This window comes from Culicoides brevitarsis, chromosome 1 (genome assembly GCF_036172545.1).
Source record: "Culicoides brevitarsis isolate CSIRO-B50_1 chromosome 1, AGI_CSIRO_Cbre_v1, whole genome shotgun sequence".
NCBI lineage: Eukaryota > Metazoa > Arthropoda > Insecta > Diptera > Ceratopogonidae > Culicoides > Culicoides brevitarsis.
The window spans coordinates 23,129,500-23,155,090 of NC_087085.1; the positions used below are offsets into that span (position 1 = coordinate 23,129,500).

At 31.1% G+C, this 25,591-nt stretch overlaps 7 protein-coding genes across 10 annotated transcripts; 3 read left to right on the top strand and 4 right to left on the bottom strand.

Annotated features, from left to right (window-relative positions):
* Positions 1–45: 45 nt before the first annotated feature.
* On the bottom strand, positions 46–1,367 carry LOC134837126 (uncharacterized). Its single transcript, XM_063852457.1, has 4 exons — positions 1,224–1,367; positions 948–1,156; positions 701–896; positions 46–554 (listed from the first exon to the last, which is right to left on the bottom strand). Exons 1-4 carry the CDS (start codon positions 1,273–1,275, stop codon positions 286–288), a joined length of 726 nt encoding a protein of 241 aa, XP_063708527.1. The 5' UTR covers positions 1,276–1,367; the 3' UTR covers positions 46–285.
* Positions 1,368–1,740: 373 nt separating this feature from the next.
* On the bottom strand, positions 1,741–3,490 carry LOC134838281 (claudin domain-containing protein 1). 3 transcript variants are annotated; one of them, XM_063853778.1, is made up of 4 exons: positions 3,373–3,490; positions 2,452–2,729; positions 2,267–2,394; positions 1,741–2,203 (listed from the first exon to the last, which is right to left on the bottom strand). In XM_063853778.1, exons 1-4 carry the CDS (start codon positions 3,414–3,416, stop codon positions 1,937–1,939), a joined length of 717 nt encoding a protein of 238 aa, XP_063709848.1. In that variant the 5' UTR covers positions 3,417–3,490; the 3' UTR covers positions 1,741–1,936. The 3 variants fall into 3 exon arrangements, with proteins under 3 accessions (XP_063709848.1, XP_063709849.1, XP_063709850.1); XM_063853779.1 differs by having other exon boundaries at positions 3,301–3,385; XM_063853780.1 differs by lacking the exon at positions 3,373–3,490 and adding an exon at positions 3,004–3,089.
* Positions 3,491–4,664: 1,174 nt separating this feature from the next.
* LOC134838473 (uncharacterized) lies at positions 4,665–5,683 on the bottom strand. Its single transcript, XM_063854010.1, has 2 exons — positions 5,502–5,683; positions 4,665–5,430 (listed from the first exon to the last, which is right to left on the bottom strand). The coding sequence occupies exons 1-2, from the start codon at positions 5,638–5,640 to the stop codon at positions 4,889–4,891; spliced, it is 681 nt and encodes a 226-aa protein (XP_063710080.1). The 5' UTR covers positions 5,641–5,683; the 3' UTR covers positions 4,665–4,888.
* Positions 5,479–9,145, top strand: LOC134838472 (coiled-coil domain-containing protein R3HCC1L). 2 transcript variants are annotated; one of them, XM_063854009.1, is made up of 7 exons: positions 5,479–6,117; positions 6,768–6,953; positions 7,369–7,505; positions 7,650–8,362; positions 8,420–8,609; positions 8,670–8,906; positions 8,967–9,145. In XM_063854009.1, the coding sequence occupies exons 3-7, from the start codon at positions 7,469–7,471 to the stop codon at positions 9,014–9,016; spliced, it is 1,227 nt and encodes a 408-aa protein (XP_063710079.1). In that variant the 5' UTR covers positions 5,479–6,117; positions 6,768–6,953; positions 7,369–7,468; the 3' UTR covers positions 9,017–9,145. The 2 variants fall into 2 exon arrangements, with proteins under 2 accessions (XP_063710079.1, XP_063710078.1); XM_063854008.1 differs by lacking the exon at positions 5,479–6,117 and adding an exon at positions 6,203–6,619 and having other exon boundaries at positions 6,728–6,953.
* A 484-nt stretch (positions 9,146–9,629) lies between these two features.
* Positions 9,630–20,305, bottom strand: LOC134827753 (spectrin alpha chain). The gene is made up of 7 exons (XM_063840543.1): positions 20,204–20,305; positions 17,937–19,727; positions 15,516–17,734; positions 13,285–15,208; positions 12,787–13,222; positions 12,554–12,721; positions 9,630–10,863 (listed from the first exon to the last, which is right to left on the bottom strand). The coding sequence occupies exons 2-7, from the start codon at positions 19,702–19,704 to the stop codon at positions 10,134–10,136; spliced, it is 7,245 nt and encodes a 2,414-aa protein (XP_063696613.1). The 5' UTR covers positions 19,705–19,727; positions 20,204–20,305; the 3' UTR covers positions 9,630–10,133.
* A 1,600-nt stretch (positions 20,306–21,905) lies between these two features.
* On the top strand, positions 21,906–22,984 carry LOC134836017 (phosducin-like protein). The gene has a single exon (XM_063851132.1). The coding sequence runs from the start codon at positions 21,989–21,991 to the stop codon at positions 22,799–22,801; it is 813 nt and encodes a 270-aa protein (XP_063707202.1). The 5' UTR covers positions 21,906–21,988; the 3' UTR covers positions 22,802–22,984.
* Positions 22,985–24,112: 1,128 nt separating this feature from the next.
* Positions 24,113–25,412, top strand: LOC134831299 (probable aminoacyl tRNA synthase complex-interacting multifunctional protein 2). The gene is made up of 3 exons (XM_063845001.1): positions 24,113–24,303; positions 24,362–24,529; positions 24,765–25,412. The coding sequence occupies exons 1-3, from the start codon at positions 24,124–24,126 to the stop codon at positions 25,371–25,373; spliced, it is 957 nt and encodes a 318-aa protein (XP_063701071.1). The 5' UTR covers positions 24,113–24,123; the 3' UTR covers positions 25,374–25,412.
* Positions 25,413–25,591: the final 179 nt, after the last annotated feature.

Below are 25,591 nucleotides of genomic sequence, written 5' to 3' on the forward strand. Positions count from 1 at the left end.
AAAATAGAAAAAAAGCAACATTGCTTCAATAATTATGATACATAATTAGATACTTTTAAAAATAGGTATGTAAATATTTATTGAAAAAAAAATATATATGCTTTTATACATAATTACAATTATGGGACGGAATCGTTTCGTCATTCTGTTTTTGTTTACTTTTAATAATGTTTTTTTAAATAAACTTTAAATAAGTTGTTATTCAAAGTAAGGCATGTTCTGAACTAATCATTCAATAATTTCTTTGAAAAATTCGATCTGGAATCTTTTGTGTTTCTTTTTATTTTAGCGCATAGAGGAATGTGGTGTATGAAACCCAGAGTGGGCTGAATGCGTTTCTTGCATTTGCATTACTAAACTTTTTCCTTCTTGTCTTCTTTTGTATGAAATTACTGCTTCACGATATAGTACTAACGAAGCAATTCCGAGTATCATGAAGGCAACAACACAGCAGGAATAACCCCATGATAGTACATTAAATTTTGGATACATTAGCCAATCACGCCGGTAGGCATTTCCACCAAAGACCGCAGAAGCCAAAAACAACAAGAATGCTAAAATAAAAAAAAATATAGTAAAATTTTTAAAAATAAAATTAGATTAATAATGAAAAATGTTATCGATTTCCTCCTGCCTTTTTTGTTTTTTTGAAACTAAATGAAATCTAAAACATTTTTTATTCTTGCACTGGCATAATTACAAGAAAAGGATATCCCTGCTAACGAGAGGCTCGTAAGTAACCATTCATAACGCAGTACCAACTTTAGCGGCCATCGACAAATTTCACACGCCATAATAGCCAAAGATCCAAAAGTGCATAAAAAGGCGATTGTGACACATCCTTGAACAAACATTAGCCATCCAGGTAATAAATACTCCCTTATAACATAATATTCCTATGAAAAAACTCGTTAGCTTATATTTTGAATGCTTCTAAAAAAAATTACATGACTAAAAATGTGATGACAACCATTGAAGAGTTTTGGAAATTGATAATACGGATACTGAAAATCTTTGAAGCAGTATTCCCATAGTCCCATATGCTTAAAGCTGCTAAACGACTCCGGATAAGACTCTATCCAATATGGAACGCAAAATGCAATCAACAAAAATATTGATCCGACATAGGAAAAAATCGCTCCCCAAACCAAGGACTCTATAAGATATAATTAAAGTATGTGGGTATATATTTTTGTTCGTGTTAAAACTTTGATCATATTTACTTGATGCTCTGGGATAATTGTTTTTATCATCACTGCTGTTACTTTGCGACATTTTGAAAAGAACTCAAGAAGATTTATTTTAAATAACACTATTAGATCGACAAAACATAAATAAATAGACAACGCCTTTAATGCAATTTCTAAACCCAGTATAATATTAGTTTTTTCGTCAAGGCATCCGAGTACACATTCCACATGAACACGTGAATTGAAAATGTCGTTAAATATTCTTGAAATTCTTATTTTGGTACTTCAAAAGGGATGAATATTTTATCTTTATTAAAAAAAAAAATCTATAAAAAAAAATATTTTAAATAAAATCTTTTAAGAAAATTAGGATATAGTTATATGAAGGCTTAACCTACATTTAACTCACAATTTTTTAAATTTAATTAAAAAAATAAATAACAAAATATACCTTTTTAATAACGATAAATTTCTGAAAAAACTATAAAAAAGGTTAATAAATGGAAAATTCGGTTAATTAAAGTACGATCAAAATATTATGATTGAAATTTAATATTTTTTTATTTTGATTCACTCACTTTGCATATATCATACATTTGGCAGCAACTCCATATTTATTTAATGGATCGATTTAAGCTAAATATACTTCTTATTTATTTTCTTATACCAAAATAAAGTTTTAAAAATGGACGGATTACTATCATTATGTACTAGTGTTTAGTTTTTAAAAAATATTTATGAAAAGTTTATGCTTTCGTTTCATGTTCTAGTTCAAAGCGGCTTTGTGACTCCTTCAACTGTTCTCTTTTTCTTGCTTGTACATGAGATTCTGTTAAAAATAATGCAGAGGCTATTCCTGAAGCTACGACACCTACGACTGCAACAACAAAGGACCAACCAAACCAATTGTTCGCATGATCAGGCATCCATTTTCCTCTGTTTCCAAAGCAGGCAAACACTATGACTGCAATAGATCCACATACGCAACAGCCAAGTAGAAGAAAACCAATAACCTGTAATGCATTAAGTTTCTAAAAACTTGTTGTACTAAATTATAAATTATGTGACAAACTTACACGAATTAATAAGACAAATCGTTTTTGATCTGGACCAGCACACAAGAAAAAGAGCAAAACTAGTACTAAAGAAACCAAAATTCCAATAAAAGTCAAGGTAAAAAAGAATTGAGTTGCTATCATAAATGCTAGAAATACAAAAATGTGTAAGCAAAATAAAGGATATGAAAGGATAACAAACTCACGTGGAAGGAGAAAACCTCTAATTTGATCATATCCGGTTGTAAAAGGGTCGTATATCCACCTACAACCTACAAAAAATCTTCTTTGATAATCGTCGTTAATGTCTGGTAGCGATCGGAAGCAGTGAGTCCAAAGCCCCAATCTATCTAATTTGGCTCCTGTAATTCTGTAGTCGCTGACTAGCCAACTAGGTGTTCCAAAAGCAATGCAAACGCCAAGAAAAGCAATAACAAATACTCCAACTCCGCAACTTCCTGCCAATGTTCGTCGTTTCATATTTCTATTATTAAAATTTTATTTTAAAAGAAAAAACAAGAAAAAACAAATTAATATTATTTGACATAAGAAACAATTTTTGTTTAGATATTGTTGTGACACTAAACGCTAGAAAAAAATATCTTTTATTGTTTCAGAACATTTGTAAGAAAAATGAAACCAATATTGTTGCTTGGTAAAATAATTTGTAAACAAAAAACAATCATATGAATGGGTTCCAAGAAGGTTTTCTTTAAAATTACAGTTTTACACAATGTTTAGCTTTATCTGTTACATACTTATATTATTTGCAACCAAAACCTTAAAACAAAAACCATTGTTTTGGCTTATGTATTACTTTAAAAAAACCACCTGTTCATGTACGTAGCGAACAATATAGTGGGAAATATTGCTACTCTTACAAAAATAGAAATACAAAACAATTGAAAAGTTATTAAACAGGGTGTGAGCGTTGACGCCACGTTATTTTATTTATTTTTTTTTTGTTTTGTATATATTAAATTTTAAAATTCACTGAATTTTAATGATTTATTAATAGCTAAAATATAAGTTCTTAAAAGGCGTAAAATTCTTACATAGCAATTATTCACTGATTTTTGTATGTGTCACAAAAATTAAAACACGATAATAAGGCTGCAGTAACTTACTCAAAACCTTTGGGCACGCCCGAAATAAGATCCGAATTTTGCATTTCTACAAGACAAGATATTTTATATATGTGTGTAACACAAAATGTGAATGAAAAATGAATGCGAGACACAACTATATTTTAGACGTTTTACAAATTACTTTAGTAAGCGACAAATGATCGAATGTCTGTTACATTTGTTTTTTTTTTAATAAAAAGCGCTTAAGTTGTTATGTTTAGTGGAAACTTTTGGTGATTTCCCTTGTATTGGTGTTTTTCATAAACATGTCATGACAACTACCACAATTAAGTGAAACTCACATACTTACACATAAATATGTAGTTAAAACCCAGGCAAGATTACAAAAAAAATCATAACCATTATGAATCACAAAAGTACAAATTCAAGTAGAAATTGCGTTCATAATGTTTATAAACGGTAATAAACGATTCATTGCATTCATAATTTTTAGAACAAATTATGAATATACGTTTCTTAAGATTTTAAATAAATTAATTTTTAGAAACAAAAAAGTCAAAAAATATGTTTACGTATATTAAAAAAATTTCTCTTAAAATTTAGGTAGATTTCGTGTGAATTTCTGTGATTTAAAGTTTCGATTTTGAAAATAATTAGTTGTTTTCTGAAAAGTTTCAAAATTAAGAGTTTTTTGAATTATTTAAAAAATTTCATGAACACTCACATATTTAAAATATATTTTACAAAATTTTTAAATTTAAAACACATAATTTTAAATTTTATACTAAATGTGATTTTATGTTAAAATTTTTTAAAATAGATTTTGAAATTCACGCAAATACCAAAAATAAATTTTAAATATTTGTTCATAAATGAGTTAGTATTTAAAAATATACTATGTTTACTTCTTACATACTAAAACTTTTTAGTTTTTATAATTTATTTAAATTTTGAACTATTTTTTTCCATATCTTACTTTTTTTTATGGAAAGTAATATTAAGATTTTACAAGTCCTTCAGAAAATCTTAAACTTCACTGAATCATTGTTTGCACTATTGATGAATTACACGAAATCGAATTATGAACGTTCATAATTCTCTCGTATACAAGTACAAATTTACGTACACGCTGTAACGTTCATAATGCATTCATATTAAAAATTCGGGTATGAACGTTATTACCGTGGTAATATGAATTCATGAGTAATTTTCCTGATTCATAACTGAAACGATCTCGCCTGGGTTAAAACAACTTTTTATCTATTCATTTAAGTTCACTATTTAAACATATTATTTTCTTGAAAGCGTTGATAAATAGGTTCGAATAAAAGTATATATGAATATATTTTTTTTATTTATTAATTACTAGAATAAAAAATACACAATTTAGAATATGATGATAACCTCCATTTTTTTGGACGGATTGGATTGTTCATTCAGGTCTTAAACCATATCTTTATCAGTTTTCCTAACGATGTGGAATGTACTTTAAAAAAAATATTGTAGTCATGCAAAGAAGAAGCACTTTGTGAGTTCCTATATCTTATATTCATTTTCAAATATCGGTATGACCAGCATTATATGACTTTGTTGTTTCCATATTGTAATCACCGATTCTTCGGTTTCCGATTTCGTTCAATTGTCTATATTTTGCTCTTCGACCTTCAACAAGGAAAAGTACACCAGCTGGAAAAAGTAAAAATGAACCGACGACTCCAAAAGCAAAGGCCCATCCCATATTATTATGTTCCCAGTTCGGCATCCAATCTCTGGAGTCACCGTAGCATCCAAAGATTACACATGCAATAAACCCACATAAACCAGAAGTTACCAAAGTGGCACCATTTGATAGTAAGAGTAAGATGTATCTATCATTATCTCGAGAGCATCCGAGAAACATTAACGTCATGAAGCTACCAAGAAGTAATAGAGTAAAGCACAGCGTGAAAAAAAACTGAGTTGCAATGTAGAAGCTGGGCAGCAAATAATCATGAATAATGTAATATTCTTCCTCAAAGACCCACATACAACCGTCAAACTCTGTTAGATACCATCTATTGATGTCTCGAAACTTGTTGAAACAAACTTCCCAAAGTCCTAAAAACAGAAAATAAATATTAAGATTATGGGTGTGGTGATAAGTGAACATAAAATTAATTTTTCTATACCTAGATTCGTAAACTTTGGATTTGATAATACTCCGTCAGTGACTAGCCAATATGGTGAAGCCATCGACGTGAGGATAAAAATAAAGCCAAGCAATGTAAATCCGACTGCGAATTTTCCCGTTTTTGTTCGAGCTCCCATTTTGTGTTTTGCTTTTTGATACTTGTCAAAATGTATTTGATTGTAATGACAAATATTTTTAAGTAAATAATCCGATGAAACTTATACTCGTAGTATGTGTATATATAGAAAGAATTCGCTGGGCTAATTCATTGAAAAAAAGAAAGAATTTTGATAAACATTCAACACACGGTGCAACATATTTCTTTAAAAATTAAAACCCATTAGAAAAGTGAATGACCAAAAAATATTCAATACATTTGATAAATACAAACTTTTATTTAGATCATTTTTACCGACTTTCAAAGAAAAAATGCGGTATTGAACTCCACTTGTCGTGTGTGTATGTGTGTGTGTCACCTGTGCCCCACAATTTTTGTTAGTCATTTTTAGTTTTTTGAGGACCCTGAAGGTCAGTGAGCAGTTCCTTGGGTTGTAAGGTTTATGAAATTTTTGAGTAGTACGAAAATGTGAATTGAGGAAAACAAAAAAGTGAAGGTATGTAACATCGAACTGCGGTATGGTTCTTTAGACGACTTGTTTTTCTATTTTTTAAATAGATTCTGTAGGTACTTATTTGATGTGGATCGTTTTAAATAATTATTAATGGATTTCTCTAATTTCTCTTTAAATAATATTAATTTACTTAAATGAAAAAAAATTGAAAACCAAAGATTTTTTAAAGAAGTTTTTAAATTTGTCGAACCGTGTCATAAATAAATTTGACAGTCATTTTTGAATACTTTTTATCATAATAGTTATTTAAAAGAAACATACATATTTTTCTCATCAGCTTTTTTTGAATCATAGTACTCGCGTTAAAATCAAGTGTACCATTACAATATAAGTGCAAACAAATCCCTTTTAATAACAGAACACCTCTATTACAAAATTACAAGCTGGAGGTCTTGAACGTAGTGGATCAAGAATTCGCGTCTGCAGTAGAACATGATATTCGAGCCTTTTTAAATAGTCGCATTAAATTTCATTGGAAATCAAGGTTATAAGAAAAAAAAAATAATTAGAAAGAAAATATTTTTTTTACTAATACGTTTTATTTTTATGAACATAAATAATAATTAATATTTACATATATTTATTTCTGAAGGTCAAAAAGTAACATTACCCTTTGGAAAATTTATTTACAGTTCCGTTTTACTATTTCCACCATTCAATAGTTTTCGACGATTTTTGATACATAAAATTTGTGAAAAACTGCAAAAAGATTTGTTTCAGAATGAATATGAAATATGCTCGTTTTCAATAGGAAATGATTTTGATAGAAGAACAACAGTTTGTTTTAAACATCAATTAATTACATATAAACAAAAAAGGTAAAAGTTTTTTAAAAAATATCTTAGGCTCCAAATGAAACAAAAAAAAAAAGGAAAATAAAATCGACAAGGCAAATTAATAAAAAAAAATATTCAAATTATGACATAATTATGAAAAAACTAACTTTGATGCATCGAAAATAACATCGTCCAAAACAATTATTTGGATATTTTTTTCAAATTGTAAAACTTTTATTCTGGTAACTTTTTTATTTTCAATGAACAAACCAATAATATCATTTATAGAAAATGATAATTAAAAAAAAACATTTTTTTCTTTTTCTACCGAAACTTCTATTTTTTATCCCTCCTAGATAAAAAAAAAAATAACAAGATTATTTTGTTTTATTTGGAACGAGTTTAATTAATTATTGTTAATCTTTATTATAATTATTTAAACATTTTTTTTATGTAGCTCACTAAATTTTGCCAGAGAGAAAAGTAAAAATCGAAACAACAATTTACACGCTAAAAACAATAATCAATATACTTATTATTCATACCTTGACGAGCAAATGGGATTTGAAGAAAATAAAGAAAAGAAATCGGATGGTAAGTATTCCGTAAGTTTTCATATAGCCTAGTTTATATGATCTATTTTCATTTGTTTTCTATGATCTTAGATTAGAAAACAAAATATTTAGTTGTTTTAAAAGGAATTTTTATATTTAATATAAGAATACTTTTTTTTCACAGATCTAAGACAAAGTCAATCATCAATTAAACTGTCAGAAAATTCTAATCAAGATAATATCCTTAATTCTACAATAAACAAATCATTAAGAAAAAAAAGGCCCGACCAAGATTTGTATGTTCCAAGAAACCGTCGTAGTCAAACAACTCCTAGATCAAGTCATTTTGTTGCGGATATAAAACAACGATCTGATCCCGAAAATTATCAAATAGTTAACAACCAACCGAAAACAGATGTTGCACTAATATCCAATTACAAGACCAATGACTTAAAGAAAATTTCTCTTGTGAAACAAGTGACGATTGATAACAGTGAATGCGATATTTTAGTTGATAGTTGTAACATGAATAATAAAAATATATCAGCAAAAATGGCTACAACAAAAAATTTTCATGATTCTGAAAACGCAACTAACGGATTATTTGATGATAAAGATGAGACAAACAAAGATGAAACTAAATTGAAAAAAGAAAAAATGGAAATAAATAGTTCTAGTAAACGTACAATACAAAAAATATTGAATCCAGATGATCTTAAAGTTGATACACGAGATACTGTAAATGAAAATACAAGTACAAAAAATATAGAAACTGAACAGGATGATTGGGAAAATATGTTTGATGAAAAAGGCGATTGTCTGGACCCTAAAATGATGGATGAATTAACAGCCCACGTCGGCAAGGTAGACATTGAAACCCCAAAGACAGACTATAAGGTACTGAAATACTGAAAACTAATTGTTTTACAAAACCTAAAAAATGTTTTTTTTTAGTTATATCAAACTAAACAAGCATTATTATTAGAAGAAGAGTTTCCCCATGTATTAGAAGCATCAAATTTTCCAGTGGAATTTAAAACGCAAGATTTAATTATGACATTTTCTGCTTATAAAGATTCTGGATTTGACATTAAGTGGGTAGATGATACACATGCATTGATTGTATTTAGCAATTCTAAAATAGGTAAATTATAATGTTAGAAGTGCAAAAGTAGCAGAAAAATATACAAACTTTAATTTCTAGCTGCTGAAGTATTGTCTACAAAGCATGCCTTTGTAACTGTGAAACCACTAAAGGAGGCAAAAATAGAATCTAGAAATAAAGCAAAAAAATGTTCATCTTCACTACAACCATATCGACAACGTCCAGAAACATGTGCAGCTCTGGCAAGACGTTTAGTGACTGGCGCTTTAGGTGTTCGACTTAAAACGTCTCGAGAAGAGAGAGAAAATGAACGTCGTATTCTTAATGAAGCCAGAAGTAAAGTATTAGTTTATTTTTTACTTGTGAGTGACATTCATAAAATTTCTTTTTTTTTAGAACGCAAACTCTTGGCTACCAAGCAAAGCGAAGAAATGTGGGAAGATTAGGTTTATTTTTGTAAAATTAAATAAATTTATTTATACAACAAAACAAAATATTCACTCTTTATTAGATTAAAATCACTAATTCCTTTGAAAAGATCATATAAAACCAATTCAAAAAATATACATAATTTAGGAATTAAGGCAATTGCAATTTCAAAAAATGTTTCACATGTCCACCTACCTAACTTTTTCAGAAATTCCAAGGAGGGAATAATGATAATGATTTTGAAATATTTTGAACTTCAAAACATCAGAAAAATGACTAAAAATCACCAAAAATTGGTTGAAATCTATGATTTTTGTTATATTTTGCAATTTTTTAAAATTTTTTTTGTTTCGAAAATTTGTCCAAATGTTTAAATTAAAGATCAACATGTCTTTGAAACACTATTTTAAATATTAAAACTCTTTAAAAATAGTGAAAAAGATGAAAAAATCATTGATATTATTGTTTTCCATTATTATTATTCATTACTCCCACCTCCTTACTTGCCTGAGTAAATAAAAAACCTGTGAGTTTAACGTCGATTTGAACCAAACAAATATTAAATAAAAACCAAATTTAAAGCAAAAAGCGATAAGTGGGTAATATTTATTAAATCATTTTTTCAATGTTTTTTTTTTTTTAATTTTTCCAATTACAATTAATTCATTTCTAAAACTTGTATCTATTTAAGCCAATTGTCGAAAATGTTTTACATTTTTCCTTGCGCATTTTTTTGAGAAATCTCGAAAATCTTAAACTTAAAATAATGATCATATCAATACTTTTTGACCAATTTCGTATTAAAAAAATTAAATAAAAATATCAAGACTTGTTGAATTCGGTTTATGTAAAAGATAAAAAATTTATTTTTAATTAAAGTGATTTTTGTTTTAATTTTTTAAAGTTTAAAGTTCTCAATGTTTAACTCAAAATTTAAAAAAAAGTTCTCAACGTTTTTAAAATTATGAAATACAAAACATTTTCAATTCTCGACTTCTTTGTTATTTTTTCAATTTTTTGATTTAAGAAATGCATATCAATATTTTTATTAAATGTGATTGTACAAAATGCACTGCAAAGCTAAATACATTAAATATTTGATTAAATACTAATAAAAACATAGTAATAGCTGAATTAATTTTGGAATAAAGTTCTTGTAAATTCAACGTAATCAAGAGCACCGGAAATTGGATGTCCTGTTTTTGGATCTAAATATGGTTTCATACGTTGAACACAATAGTCAGCCATATCCTTCGTAAGGTTCGAATACAGTTCATCCTTCGTAACATAGGGACGATCAGATGCAGTTATAGCTTTGAATGCATTTTCGATCTCTTCATAGCTTTGAACGTTTTCTGTTTCTTTTGATATCATAAATGCAATATACTCTTGTAATGAAACGTATCCATCATGGTTTGGGTCAACCACACTTAATATTTCTTCAAATTCTGGATCTGGTTGCCCTTCTTCTACCATTGGTAAATCATATCCAAGGGCACGAAGACATGATTTAAATTCTTGATGATTTAATTTACCACTCTTATCTTTATCAAAATGTTTGAACATCATTGAGAACTCTTTAAGAGAATCTTCCGAAACACCTGATTGGTTACGAGCTTGAATCTGTTGTTTCAAATTATGTTGCATGCGCATTGCTAACTGATCTAATTGATCCCACTGTTGGGCTAACCCTACAGTTGAATGTTCAGTATAACGGTTGTCGAGGATTAGGTGCTCCTCCAAAGTTGCCCCAAGCTCTTCAATTTTCTTTAAATCACCACGACGAGCACGTATCTCATTGGCTTTGTGACATAACGCTTCAAATTGCTCCTCCAATGACCCAGATCCATCCATCAAAGAGGTTCTAAAAAAGTGTTTTATTAATAAACTTTAGTTTTAAACATATTTAATAACAAAAGAATATTTATTCTACTATTCTAATAATTATTTAAGCAATTCCATTCTAAAAAATACCAAAACCTCGGTTTGTCGTTTTTTCATAAAACAGAAATATAACTGAAAAGAAAATAGATTAAAAAAAATTATCACAAAAAATGTACTTTGCATACGTAGCAAAACAAAAGTCGAAATTTAAAGTTTTTTTTATTATTAGGTAGGTATAAATGATTTTTATTTTCAAACAGGATTTTGGTATTTTCTTTTAGAATCGAATGCCTCATATGCAACATTATTGTAAACTTAATAAGCGTGTGTAAATGTTTATGTTTAAATTTTTAGTTTAACGTAAATGTTATATAAATATGAAGGCCTAATGCGATAAATCGTACATTTGGGCAAAGGAGTTAAAAGTGAGAATATATGTGGATATTTCCATACATTTAGAAATTTTCAGAATACCTTCGAAAAATTAATTCTAATTTTTGCGATGTGCAATAGCAAAATGCACAAATGAACGTGATAAATAGCACATATGCAAATGTTCTGAGAGATAAATGTCTAAATTTCTCAAAAAATCTCTTATATCTTTGAGTTCTTTATGTAGAAAAGTCAATTGGAATCAAAAAAAATTAATACACATTTAACATTTAGCAGAGATTGAAAATTACTATTCGCCACATTAGCCCTTCATATATGTTATGAAGTTTTTAGTTTAAAAAAAACATAACACTGAAAAAGTCTATAAGGGTGCGATGAGACAGTTACTAAAACATTTTTCCAATATCTTAAATCATTAAATTAATTGAAAATTAGAAAGTTCTGCTACGTTAATTTTTCTTTAAACTCATATGGATAAACTTTATTTTGGATAAGAAAAATAAATATAGAAATTATTCTTTTTAATCTTAGAATTTAAATTTGTCTGTAGAAGAAAGCTTTTCCATTGATTGACTGTCGGTCGTTGGAGTATTGGAATTTTAAATTCATCGATTTGGATATTGTATAGTTAATCTCCTTGCAATTTTCTTGAAACAATTATTTTATTATATATTTTTTGTAATTTGGAATAAAGTTTAAGGGTTGACCTTGCCCTTGATATTTATCATTTATAAAGTATTTTTTATTTATAATTAATTCTTAGTTTATGATTCTCAGCTATTATTTTAATATGTTTTAGTGGACGAATTGGAACTTTCTATTAAAATTTATTTTACTTAACAGAAATTTTATTACTATTTTAACAATAATTAAATTAGACCGTTTAGGGAGTTTTTGATTTTCAGCCCTTAAAATCTTTAACTGAGATACCTAAAATAAGAACAAAATAAAGTACATATTTTTCAAGTATAAAGTTTTAAATATTTTTTGCTTCATGAATTAAGACGTCTAATTATTCCAAAAAATATTTTGTAAATACCCTTATAATATGTATAAGTATGAAAACTAATAGGCATTAAAAAAGTTGTTATGCAAAATAGAAATTTCATATGTTATTCGACGCTGATTTACCCATTTCTATCCCAACCGAGGATATTGTATCTGTTAAAAGTATATATGTATAATGTATAATGAATATTCATTAAAAATATCATGACAATATTTTTAAAAAAACTAAAAATGTTGATATAATATGTTCTATTTTAATTTATAATTACCTAGTTTCAGTCAACCATTGATGGAATAAATTAGCATGTTTTGCGAATTCTTTCCTCAATTTGTCGTTCTCTTCTTGTCGATGAGCCTCTTTAATTAGCTCTCCATCACGTTCTTCAATGATTTTCTGCAAGTTGCGCCATGTGTCTTCAAGAGCTTCCATCGTAAACCTAATGGAATATGTATAAATATATTTTTTTAAATATTATCAAACAAAAAGCAAAAAAAAAATTACCAAGTGTAGGGATTAGCTCCGACATTAAAACTCTTAATTTTTTGATCCAAAGCAGCTAGATTTTGGAAATCTTGGTGCGCAGAGGACAAAGAGTCCTGGAACTGAGCATGTGATTCGCGAAGTGCTTTAATTTCCTCAATTGAATTACAGCGAACTGGATCCGTCAAATCTTCTTCGGCATTTTCAAACCAAGAATTGAATGCAGATGCTTTCTTTGCAAATGTTAAATAAAGTTCTTCAATTTGACGGAATTGTTCCTGCATGGATATAAGCCGATATTTGCGTGCATCAGAAGCTTCTCGTAATTGTTTCCAACGTTTTCCAACATCCTCGTGACGTTTTAAAATAGACTGTGATTGTGCATGTTCCGCATTGATAAGTTGATCTTTCAAAGCGGTTATGTTTTGGATGCCTTCTTGTTCAAAAGCAGAAAGACCTACACAATATTTAAATTATTATAGATATTAAGATAAGAAATAAATTTAAGTAAAATATTACCTGAATCGAATGTCTCTTGTTTCGTAAGAAGTGTCTGCACAGTTGACAAATCTCGTCCGAACTCTTCAGATTTTACGTGGTTTTCTTTATCAGCAATCCAACTTTCCACAACATCTGCTTTCCACATGAATTGAAGGAATGCAGAGTTGTCAAGCAACGCATTTTTACGACGAATAGCCAAAGCACTTAAGTTTTCCAACTTTTTCTCTAACTGAACACAACGCTGTTTTATGCTATCTGAATGATGATTGTTGCTAGAAACTAATGATGCCCCATTGCTACAAATATCTGAACATCGATCTTTATGTGCTGCAAAATCAGTTTCAAAAGCATCATGTTTTTTTAAGAGACCTTGCACAGCTGCCATGGAGTCCCCATAATCTTCAACAGATAACAATTGTTGCTTTTCTGTAATCCATGCCTCTTCTTCCTCGATTTTGGCAAGGAATTGTTGATAGATATGGGACTCATCTAATTTTTGTCCTCGTGTAGCAGCCATTCCTTTGAGCTCAGCCCACGCTTGATTTAGGGCTTTCAAACGTTGCTCAATTTCAGGGACTCCCAAATTAGAGACATCCATTAATTTTTCTCCTGCTTCTTGTACTTGACTTATTGCTGGCTCATGAGAAGCTAGCTCAGCTTCTAAACGTTTGTGTTTCTTTTTAAGATTTTGCACACCAGTTAAATCTCGACCATAATCATCGGATCCGACAAGAAGTTTTTTCTCCTTTATCCATGATTCTTCATCAGCAATATCACGGAAAAATTGATGCAAGGTATTCGCTTCATTCAATCGAGCTTGACGATGTGCAGCCAAATTACAAATCCGTTCATACCGTTCATTAATGGATTGCCTTTTTTCTTGAATACCAGCAGAGTCAAATTGACCGCTTTCGACCAATGAGTCAGCTTGTTGGTTCATATCCTTTATACGATCTTCGTGTGCTTGAATGTCTGCTTCAACTAACAAATGTTTTTTCATTAGGTTCTGAACAGAAGCTAGATCCTTGCCAGCATCTTCTGAAGTTAACAAGCTTTCAACTTCACCGAGCCAGAAATCAAGATCTTTTACAGCTGCTATATAAGTACGCTGCTTATTAGCCTCTTTTAATTTTAATGATTTTTCTGTTGTTTTTTGCGTCAAATACTCCCATCGGTCTGCTATCTGTGTTAGACGTTTTTGTACAGCATCTTCTGAACCGCTGCATTGATTTTTGTCAATCAAATTTCCACCCATCGCCAAAACACTTTGAATACGATCTGCATTAGCGGCGAGTTCGGCTTCAAACGCTTGGTGTTTTTGATGCTTTGATTGAATATTAGCAGGATCACGATAACTTTCTTCGGTCGCGAGATGCAATTTCTCTGCTATCCAGTTTTCAATTTCATCTGCATCTCGTGAAAATTGTTGCAGTGTTTGTTCATCTCCGAGCTTTGAACGTTTTTCAATCAGATCTTCTTTCAAGTGACGCCATCGTTCAAGTACTTGCTTACGTTTATCGTCAATCAATTTTGATGCATAATGATCTTGGGCAATTAATTGATCTGCTAGAACTTGTAAAGCTGCAATTTTTTCTTCGTGTCCGGTAATAGCTTTATCAAAGTCTTCGTGTTTTTTAATGAGAGCTTCAACATTATCACCTTTTGAATCAACTTCTTCAGCACTTAAAAAGGCTTCGCGAGCACTCATCCAATTTTCAGCCTGTTCACAATCACGTAAATACAATTGTAAATCCAAATTTTGGTCTAACTGTAAACGCCTTGCTGTCCATGCTTGCTCTAAATCTTCTCGCGCTTTGCTCAAAGTTTCGATTTTTTCTTGAATTTCTGGCCCTGCATAGTGTTGGGCTTGCAATAATTCCGCACCAAATTGTTCAAATGCTGCAAAAGTTCCAGCACGAGCATCTATCTCGGTGCGATGTTCCTTTACAAAAATAAATGTAAACATAATTATGTATATGTAAATCAATGTTAATTAATTATCAAATCAATCTTAATTACGTAAAGAGAACTTTTCTACTATAATTTAAAATGTATGTAATTATAAAGTTAGAAAAAAATTAAAATTTTTTAATTAAATGACAAAATATGTTGTTAACTACGTGTCAAACGAAAAAAATACCTGCGGAATACCGTATCGAAAATCAATTTCGGCACGATGATTCTAAACGATAATTTGATCAATAAAAAAATAAATAATATTAAAAAAAAAAAAAAACAAACAAACTTACTTGGTGACGTTCGATTAATGCTTCAGCACCAGTGACATCATTTGCTAGTTCTTCAGAGGTTACCAAACCCATCATCGAATTAATCCAAGCATGCAAATCACGGAAATCACTTAAAAACCGTTGTAAATCATAAGAATCTAATAACTTTTCCTTCCGAGTTTGAGCTTTTGTTTGCAATTGTTGCCATTCTTCATTTATTTCCTTTTGTTTCGCATACGTTTGTTCTGCTGTATCAGGGTGTGATTGCATAAGTCGATTTGCTATTTCATCTAATTGACGAATTTTATCTCGCAGAGCTGCCAAATCACGTTCTAAGCCTTCATGCTTGCGTTGCAATGTTTGAACACTCCGTAAATCTTTGCCTAAATCGTCGTTATTCAAAGCATTGTCCTTTTCATTTATCCAATCTTTGGTTTCATCAACGTCACGATGAAAACGTTGTACTTCATGTGCAGAGCCCAATTGATTTGCTCGTTGCTGAGTTAGAGTTTGCAGTTGTTGCCATTCTTCATTTAGTGTTTGAACTTGCGTGTTTATTTTTAGCGCTGCTTCAGTTTGGCCCAAAGATGTGAGTTGAATTGCTATTTCATTTAATTTTGCCAAACGAACCTCATTTGCTTTCAAGTCATCATTAAAGTCATCGAACTTTTTTTGAAGCACTTCTACTTCTTCAAGATCTTCGCCGACATCACCAACTTGTGCATGACTTTCTTTGTCTTTTATCCATGCCGATAAGTCTGCTGCTTCACGTACGAGGACATAAGCCTTACATGTCTCATTCAGCTTGTTTTGACGTTCTTGCGCTAAAGCTAAAAGGTTTTCATATTGGGCGTTAATTTGCGTTTGTCGTTTAGAGATTGAATGAGTGTCAACCAAGTTTTGCTGGCTAGCTGATAACCCCGCTTCGACTTTCTTTATATAAGCAGCAGGGACGAAGCCTTGGCGATCATTTACTTCTACTTTCCACCAATCCTTGTTATTAGAGTTTAACAATGTTAAAACTTCACCCTTTTTGATCGAAACTTCTCGTGGGGATTTCTCGGTGTAGTCATACAAAGCAACAACACATTCTTTTCCTGTTATGTCAACCACAGGAGTTTCTTGTTGGCGACAATTATTTGCTTGTTCTTGTAAGGCTTCGATAGTATTACCGAAAGCTTCCAAATCAGATACTAAAGCTTCATGTTTTTTTAACAATGCTTCAGAACTATCTTCGTCTTTACCATAATCAGGGTTCGAAGCGATAGGCTCTTTTTCACGCATCCAGCTTTCGGCTTCGTTAGCATCTGCAAAATATTGATGAGCCTGTAGTGAATCTTCTAAATCTTGTTTTCGTTGCAACGACTTTTCTTTTAAGGAGTTCCATTGATCTTTTACTGCATCAACGCGAGCTCTTACATCATCACTCGCTAACGGTTGCTCTAGAATAAGCTGATCTCCAGCATTCAAAACGGCAACTACTCTGTTTTCATGATTATTTATCTCTGACAGTACAGCATGATGTTTCTTAATTAAATTTTGAACGCCAATTAAATCTCTTCCTCGATTAGTGCTACCAGCAACTGGCTCCTTTTCTCGAATCCATGCAGCTTCGTCTTCTAAATCTCTGAATAGTTGTTGAACTTTAGTTGAATCAGTGAGACGTTGTTTTCTTTCTTGCATTGGTGCGGCGAGAGCTGCATATCGTTTGGATAAACCGGCTTCCTTTGCACGGATATTATCAGCATCGAAATGTCCACTTTCAACAAATTGGTTCGCTGCTTGTTTAATGTTTTCTATGCGATCTTGATGCGCCATTACGTCAGCTTCCAATAGAGCATGTTTTTTCTGAAGATTTTGGACACTAGTTAAATCTTTTCCATAATCTTCACTCAATAATTGGCCTTCTATTTCACTTAACCAAAGCTCGATGTCTTCAACAGTCCTATTGTACTGCTGTTGATGAGAAGCTTCTTGCAACTTGCATCCCTTACGATCAGATGCTTGAACTAAAGTTTCCCATAATGTGACAATTTCTTGCATGCGTGAATTTATTCTGTCGGATGCATAATGATTTTTATCAATTAGCTCTTGTCCTAATGTTGTAATATCTTCGATACGACTTTTATTGGCCGTAAGTTCTTGCTCAAAGTTTTGATGTTTCTGAACTTTGCCGTTTAAGTTTGTCGGATCCAAGTAACTATCATCAGTTGCAAATTTTAATTTCTCGCTTATCCAACCTAATAAAATGTGTTAACATTATTAATTTAACATTAAAGTCGCTCCAAATATATTTCAAATTTTCTTCTATTCGAAAATTTTCGAAAAAAAAAGAAAAACAGAACAAAAAAAGAATACAGAACTAGATCAAAATAAAATTAAAATAAAATTTCGGACAAATAATTTGAAGCAGTTTAAACACAAAAACCAAGGCACACATACCTTTTGTCTCATCGCAATCTCGTTCAAATTGTTGAAGACGATTAGAATCTTCCAACATCAGACGGCGTGTGCTCGACTTTTCAAGTAGGGCCGATCGCCTTGCCAACAACATTGATCGCCTTTGAGCAACATCGTCAGCTGCATAATGTTGTCCATCAATCAGCTTTGTGGCAAATACATCTAATGCCTTTATTTTTTCTTCTTGTGCTGCCAAGCTTTTTTCAAAGTCCTCATGTTTTTTAATCAGAGCTTCTACTGAGTCTAAAGAGTCACCAAGATCTTCATTAGCTAGGAAGGCTTCTTGTTTTGCCATCCAAGTATCTGCTTGCTCCGTGTCGCGATAAAATAGTTGCAAATCCATACATTGTTCATACAGAATGCGTCGATCTTCCCATAATGTTAGAAGAGATTTCTTATCACTTTCCAAAGCTCCTAGTTTCTCTTGAACTTCAGCAGCAGCGTAGTGTTCACGTTCTAGCAGTTGTCTTCCTGCATCAGTGGTGAGTCGAAAACTATCGTCTCGTGCATCGATTTCTCCTCGATGTTCTTGATGACGTTCTAGAAGAGCCTCTGCACCTGCAACATCTTTTGCCAACTCATCGGCAGAGATAATAGCTTTCATTCCATTGATCCAAGACACTAGGTCACGAAAATCAGCTAAGAAACGATGCAAAAAATAAGACTCGTCTAATTTTTGTTTGCGTTCCTTTGCTTTAGCTGTGAGGGACTGCCAATATGCAGCAATTTCTGCCTGTTTTTCTCTAATTTGGTCACTATGATCCGCGTGAATGCTACATAAACGCCCTGCCTCTGCGCCCAATGTTGCAACTTTGTCCTCTAAAGCTGCCAAGTCGCGTTCAACTCCTTCGTGCTTACGTTGCAAAGCCTGAACGCTTGCCAAATCACGACCATAATCGTCAGAAGATAGAACAACATCCTTTTCAGCAATCCATGTGACAGTCTCATCGGCGTCACGATTGAAACGTTGAATCTCATGCGCACCAAATAGTTTTTCTTGACGCAAAATTGCAAGTTGTTTTAGTCGCTGCCATGCTTCACTAAGCTCATCCTTTTTTTTAGTTATCGCTTCTCGCTCAGGATGCCCTTCTTCAATCAGTTTATCAGCCAATTCATTAACTTCTTGGACACGGTATTCCTGAGAAGCCATATCTTTTTGAAACTCGTCAAATTTTCGTTGCAATACCTCGACATGTTCCAAATCTTGTCCAAATTCGTCAGCTGTCACAAAAGCTTCTTTATCCTTAATCCAGAACATAACTTCTTCACAATGACGTAAGAATTGTACCAATACAAGAGCCTGTTGTAACTTGAGGCCCTTTTCCGCTAAGCGAGAAAGCAACAATTCCCACAAACGATGCAGCTCATCCAAACGTCTTTGAATGGTATCAGAAGCAAAATGTTGTTGTTGTATCATTTCTTGTCCCGTATTGTCTAAAACAACAATTGCATTACTATGAGCTGAGACCTCAGCTTCGAAAGCTTGATGTTTTTGAATTTTCGCTTGTAAATTTGTAGGATCACGGTAGCTTTCTTCACTAGCTGCTTGAAGTTTTTCATGAATCCAGCTTTCCAATTCGTCGGAGTCTCGTTTGAAGTATTGAAAGCGTCGCGAGTCTTCTAGTTTTTCGCGTTTTTGCCGTGTCTCATGTTTAAACTCCGTATAACGCGACAAGACTTGCTCACGGCGCTCTTGGATGTCTTCAGCAGTTTCCAATATTTTCACGTCTTTCGGTGTAAATTGATCCATTTTTTTTTTTTTTTGAAATTTATCTAGAAAAAATAATGTATATATATATATATATTCATATATGTAAGTACCTAACGATATTACAGGGAGTGGTATCAATTATAGTGTTGTCCAATTTACGGAACGCTCGAAAGTTAAATAAGTATTATTACGTTTAGCTTTGTATACAGATTCTATGATGCGAATTCTATAAATAACATATACGACTTGTGATGACGTAATAAAGCTTTTCGGCAAAATCAATATTTTCATTCACTTGTCTTTTTCATTTTTTTTTATAATTTAGACACTAAATAATTCATTTTTGAAATACTATAAATCTACTTAGATTAAAATATTTAACATAGTTACATATATAGGCACATAATTACAAAGTTATTAAGAATTAAAAAACTTGGGTGTGGCCGTGTAATTTTCATTTATATTTAATGATGGAAAAGAAACCATTATATGCAACACTTTCCAAATGTATATTATTAAAGATGTTAATTTTTTTTACCTTTTTTCAACTTTATCGACTTTTATTTTCTTCTTTTTATATTTTTTTTTATCTTTAATTTTATATTACGTTCGCTTCATGTAAGTTCGGATTATGTAGTTTGCCTGCAGTCTAAAATGTAAATATGATTGATCACAGACCTACAACTTTTTGTATTGCAATCCGTCATGAGCCGTAGCTTCTGTGTATTTATGTAAATACATACATTTTATATAGAATTAAATTGAAATATAAAATTTGATTCACGGATCTCTTTAATTTTTGTTTGTGTATGTCAGGTTCAAAAGACCAAATAATTCAGTATAATGTATAAAAAAATTATTGTAAAAAAAACTTAACGTTGGTTCCTTAATCAAAATTAATAACACTGACCGACACGAAAACCACTACCTCAATGTGCCTCACCAATTCTAGCTGATTATGAAAGTAGGCACCTAGACGTCTCCAAAATGCCCACTCATAGGTCTGTAGCACGTCGGAGTCCGAGGCACATCGCATTTGAAGTTTAGAAGGATTTCAGGTATCTCTTACAAGGAAATTTTACATGTTTCGGAGGTTTTCAGCCAAAATATAGGTCTACACCTATAAAAGTTGTATATTTTTGGAATTTTCAGATAACAGGTAATCTAAAAAATATAATTTCATGGAGGTACAGTTGAGTTTTGGCTCTTTGGGAGCACCAAAAGCGGCTGAAAAAGGCAAATTTCTCCATTTTTTCCTGAATTGGAGCTCCTGAGAAGCCAAAGCTCGACTGTTCCTCCATGAAATTATATTTTTTAGATTGCCTGTTATCTGAAAATTTCAAAAATATACAACTCTTATAGGTTTAGACCTATATTTTGGCTGAAAACCTCCGAAACATGTAAAAATTCCTTGTAAGAGATACCTGAAATCCATAGAAACTTCATATGCGATGTGCCTCGGACTCCGACGTGCTACAGACCTATGAGTGGGCATTTTGGAGACGTCTAGGTGCCTACTTTCATAATCAGCTAGAATTGGTGAGGCACATTGAGGTAGTGGTTTTCGTGTCGGTCAGTGTAATGGAGCAGCCAAAAAATATTTTAAATTAACTTTTAGAACAAAAAACTTAGGAACCACACAAATATTTTCGATTTGTTTTTTAAAAGTCAGCTTAGTACTGTAGTTAGCTTATCTGACTGATGAGCGTAAGGTCGTCAGTTTGAGACTCGAATCCTGAAATCGTGATCAAAATTTAATGAGATCTTTTAGAAGACCTTTGGAACCTTCTGGGAGAGCTAAGTAAATTTTGATGACACCTGCTTGAGATGAGAGCTAAAAAGCTACGACAAAAAAAATAAATTAAAAAGCTACGACACCTGGTGTTTACTAAAAAGATTACAATTTTACAGTATGAAGTACAATAGGACTCTCTAGAGACAGCGGTGCTAGCCATTCTAGACCCTTTTAAGGATCTAGTAAGCCTTACTCAACCCTCCTGCATTGTTTTTTTGATTCAAATATTTAAAAATTGAATAAGAAATAAATATGTATCTAATTTAAAAAAAAAGAAAATATTTATTATTTAAATGCAAATATTTTTTTAAATATATTTTATTAAAATAATAAATAAATAAAACATTTACTCTACTTTCACTACGCGAGATTTCTAACGGTCATTTTGAAATTTAAGCTGTTATTTAATAAATAAATAAATATTTTTCGTAGGTATTTAGCTGGTGATATTTATTTAAAAATTTATAGATAAATATCATTGCAGTATTTACCTACTTAATATAAATTAATTTTAAAATCATTTTAAAAATGGGTAGTCTTGATGATAAGCTCTTGGGTGAAAAAATTCACAACTATTGTAGCAGCAGTGAAGACGAGGCAGATGATAACAATTTGTCAAGTGAACCACCACAACCAAATTCAATGCACTGGTCTGGACAAGCGACCAATACAGGCCCAAAAGGTGTAATTAAAGATTGGCAACGTTTTAAACAATTGGAAACTGAAAAACGTGAGGAGGCCGAAAGGGAACGCTTAGAGCTTATTAAAAAGTTAAGCATAACATCGAAGACAAACGAAGAAGACAAAGAAGCTGAGAAGCAGGAATTGTTTGATGCCGAGCTAGAAGAACTTATGAATGATGAATTTCTTTTGGAATATCAACGGCAACGAATGAAAGAGATGTTGGAACAATGTGGTAAACTACCAAAATTTGGTATGTTGCAACATCTGGAAAAAGGAGAACAGCTTCTAGATTCCATAGATAATGAAATAAAATCAGTTACTATAATTCTTCATATATATGATGAGCGTTTAAGCAGTTGTAAGATACTAAATAAGTGTCTTCAGGCATTGGCAAAAGAATACGATCACATAAAATTTTGTAAGATTCAGAGTAATTCGGCCGGAATGAGTTTGAAATTTAAACAACATGGACTCCCAGCATTACTCGTTTATAAAAATGGACAAATTATTGGAAATTTTATAAGAATCTCAGATGAATTGGGTGAAGACTTTTGTTCTTCGGATGTTGAAAGTTTTCTAGCAGAGCATTCTTTGCTACCGGATAAATCATGTATTCCAGTTTTGTCACAAAACTTAAATAATATAGAGGATGATTAAAATTATTTATTAAATTATTTAATATCAATTATTAAGTAAACTGCTTAAAAATATAATATCATCAATCGTACCAAAATTTTTATATTTAAACATTAGGTATCCCAACTAACAGTAATTTTTTAAGTTGTTTTTTTTTTATTTATTATTTTTTTTTTAAATAAATCACGTATTGTAATATGTATTTTAGATGTATTTGTTTACACAATATATAATTAAATCAAAAATCACATGCAATCATTTAGATCAAAATACTAAACTTTTGAATTAGGTAATATAGGTAATACGTTTTTTTTTTAACAACTGATTTTTTTATTGAACTCTTTTTTTTCGTTTTGTGTTGCGACAATTTTCTAATGTGATGCGCATGAAGTCAAGTCAAGTCAAGTACTTTTGGGCAGACCTAGTCGAGACTATCACTGCCGTCCTACTATTCTCTGATGGGATATCGTCCTAATACCAACCATACATCTCTGGATAAATCCGATCGTGGCGACTTTAGTCTTTGCTATTTCAGAGTGTAATGTGCGGAAAAGCATGAAACCGCACAGAAAAAGTTGCTTCAACCAAAAAAAAAATATATTTTACTCTTAAAACTACTCAACAAATTAAATAAAAAAAATAAATAAATAAATAAAAACGACAAAAGACAACAAAAGAGGAGGTACTCAGTGCTCCGAGAGCCCAAATAGGGAGCTATTCAGCGGGTTAGACTGGTGCTCGGCTCTGTCACGCATCAGATTGAGGATGCGAGTGCCAAAGTAATAGGTAATAAGTAAAAAAAACGATAATAGATAATTAAGTAGATAATAGATAATAGTTTCACATTATTTTGGACCTCCTCTAAAATGAATAATGATAATGGAAAACAATAATATCGATGATTTTTCCATCTCTTTCGCTATTTTTAAGGGGCTTCAATATTTAAAATAGTATTTTTAAGACACTTTAGATCTTTTATTTTAACCTTTGGACAAATTTCCGAAAAAAAAAAAATTTCCAAAATTTTTTAATGACTTTTTGAAATTTTAAAATTTTTGGCAAATTTCAAACTTTAATTTTTTTTCTGTAAAAGTTAGTCTGATCCTTTGAAAAAATGCAAATATAACAAAAATTAAAGATTTTAACCAATTTTTAATGATTTTTTGTCATTTTTCGTGTGTTTTGAAGGTTAAAATATCTCAAAACCAATATGATTATTCCATTATTCCCTCCTTGGAATTTCTGAAAAAGTTAGGTGGGTGGACATCTGAAACATTTTTTGAAATTGCACTTGCCTAAATAAAAATTGGTCCGTATGTTATTTTCATTTAAGAACATCGTGAATGAATGGTGCCATATACTTTTTTATAACCGCACACGTTGTGTCTATATATAATTTTCTAAAAATGTATAAATTGAAAAAAATTAACGAAATTTGGCCCAATATTGATTTACCCGACTGTATGTACAATATGAAAGCTGTTGTAAATCTCAAACTAGAAGAACAAGCTGAATATCCTAATGTAAAATGTGAAAAATTTCTTTAGTTTCAAAATTTTTGAAAATTTTTTAAAATTTCAGATCAATATAAGCCTAAACCAGATGGATGTATTATCGGCAAGGCAAGAAAAGCTTCTTATTCAATTAGAGAAATTTAAGAATCAACTTCAAGAAATACGTTCTGGATTAAATGTTTGTGCAAAGCCAGTACAAGCGAGCCACGTTCAACTGGTACAACAACAATTTAATGTAGGTTCAACACTAACGCTTAATGAAGTTTTTCTTGCTGTACGCAACAGTCGTATTTGATCAAAACCGATTGTGTTCTGCTTATGACCTAAGCGTTAAGCCTAGGCTAAAGCCCAATCAGCTTACAAAATATAAAGTGAATATAATAATGCAGAATCTTTTAAATGAACCTGTTTGCTCACATATATCTTAACATCTATTCTTTGTTTAAGATATTTATTTTTCTTTATTTTAGGTTGATGATCAAAGTGATCTGATTGTGAACGCTAATCATAAATTTATACCCTACTGTCTTCTTGCGTTGAAAAAATTGTGGATTAATCATTTATTGCTTCATATAAAATTTCATACACATTCAAGTGTGGCAAAATTAGATGAAAATGCCCAAAAATTTATGATGCAAGTTCAATCAATAGAAACTTCTTTAGATGTACCGACATTAGGAATTACTGTCATTTGGCATGCCGAAGTTGGAAGAAATACTGAGCTCATAGCCCCTGCTTCATATGCTCCTTTGCATGGAGAAGTGACTCTTTTGAGATGGCTTACTAGGATCGGGCCGCCAGAATTCACTTATGAGAATTCTGTGATTGATTCTATCGAAGTAGATTCCTTACTTGATATATGCTTTTTGTTGATCAATAATTCAACAGACACTAAGGAACGTCTTAAGTATCTGCGTATTCTCAATACACGACTTGGAAAACAAAAATACTTTGGAGGCCAATCCATTTCCATTGCAGATGTTGCTGTAAGTAGTACGGTAAAACAAGGCTTTTTGAATGATTTGACACCTGCTCTTAATTCATGGCTTAAGCATGTATCAACATACCTTGGTTACTAAAAACATTTGATGTTATAATTAATAAAAATTATGAAATTAGTTAATGTTTTTTTTCTATAATATAAGAAGTTTTCCACCTAGAGCATACAAACACACGATGGATGCGGTAAAAAGTGTCGAATGTTTTGGATTTCTTCCTTCCTAATTATTTTAAAAACTACCAAGGGAAGTATCTAAAAACCAGGAAATTTTTGTAGCAATGGAACAATAAGCTGTAA

Bases quoted from the DNA above. Each gene is read 5' to 3' on its own strand.
- LOC134838472 (XM_063854009.1), top strand. From the start codon at position 7,469: ATGGGATTTGAAGAAAATAAAGAAAAGAAATCGGATG. The intron at 8,610-8,669 runs GTAAATTATAAT...TTTAATTTCTAG, and splicing joins ATTTAGCAATTCTAAAATAG to CTGCTGAAGTATTGTCTACA. The intron at 8,907-8,966 runs GTAAAGTATTAG...CTTTTTTTTTAG, and splicing joins TATTCTTAATGAAGCCAGAA to AACGCAAACTCTTGGCTACC.
- LOC134837126 (XM_063852457.1), bottom strand. From the start codon at position 1,275: ATGTCGCAAAGTAACAGCAGTGATGATAAAAACAATTATCCCAGAGCA. The intron at 1,157-1,223 runs GTAAATATGATC...TATATCTTATAG, and splicing joins CAATTATCCCAGAGCATCAA to AGTCCTTGGTTTGGGGAGCG. The intron at 555-700 runs GTAATTATGCCA...TTTTTATTTTAG, and splicing joins AGCAGGGATATCCTTTTCTT to CATTCTTGTTGTTTTTGGCT.
- LOC134838281 (XM_063853778.1), bottom strand. From the start codon at position 3,416: ATGCAAAATTCGGATCTTATTTCGGGCGTGCCCAAAGGTTTTGA. The intron at 2,395-2,451 runs GTGAGTTTGTTA...TTGTATTTCTAG, and splicing joins TAGAGGTTTTCTCCTTCCAC to CATTTATGATAGCAACTCAA. The intron at 2,204-2,266 runs GTAAGTTTGTCA...AATGCATTACAG, and splicing joins GATTTGTCTTATTAATTCGT to GTTATTGGTTTTCTTCTACT.
- LOC134838473 (XM_063854010.1), bottom strand. From the start codon at position 5,640: ATGGGAGCTCGAACAAAAACGGGAAAATTCGCAGTCGGATTTACATTG. The intron at 5,431-5,501 runs GTATAGAAAAAT...TTCTGTTTTTAG, and splicing joins TCCAAAGTTTACGAATCTAG to GACTTTGGGAAGTTTGTTTC.
- LOC134831299 (XM_063845001.1), top strand. From the start codon at position 24,124: ATGAATGGTGCCATATACTTTTTTATAACCGCACACGTTGTGTCTATA. The intron at 24,304-24,361 runs GTAAAATGTGAA...TTAAAATTTCAG, and splicing joins AACAAGCTGAATATCCTAAT to ATCAATATAAGCCTAAACCA. The intron at 24,530-24,764 runs GTAGGTTCAACA...TCTTTATTTTAG, and splicing joins TGGTACAACAACAATTTAAT to GTTGATGATCAAAGTGATCT.
- LOC134836017 (XM_063851132.1), top strand. From the start codon at position 21,989: ATGGGTAGTCTTGATGATAAGCTCTTGGGTGAAAAAATTCACAACTAT.
- LOC134827753 (XM_063840543.1), bottom strand. From the start codon at position 19,704: ATGGATCAATTTACACCGAAAGACGTGAAAATATTGGAAACTGCTGAA. The intron at 17,735-17,936 runs GTATGTGTGCCT...ACATTTTATTAG, and splicing joins AGATTGCGATGAGACAAAAG to GTTGGATAAGCGAGAAATTA. The intron at 15,209-15,515 runs GTAAGTTTGTTT...ATTTTTGTAAAG, and splicing joins CATTAATCGAACGTCACCAA to GAACATCGCACCGAGATAGA.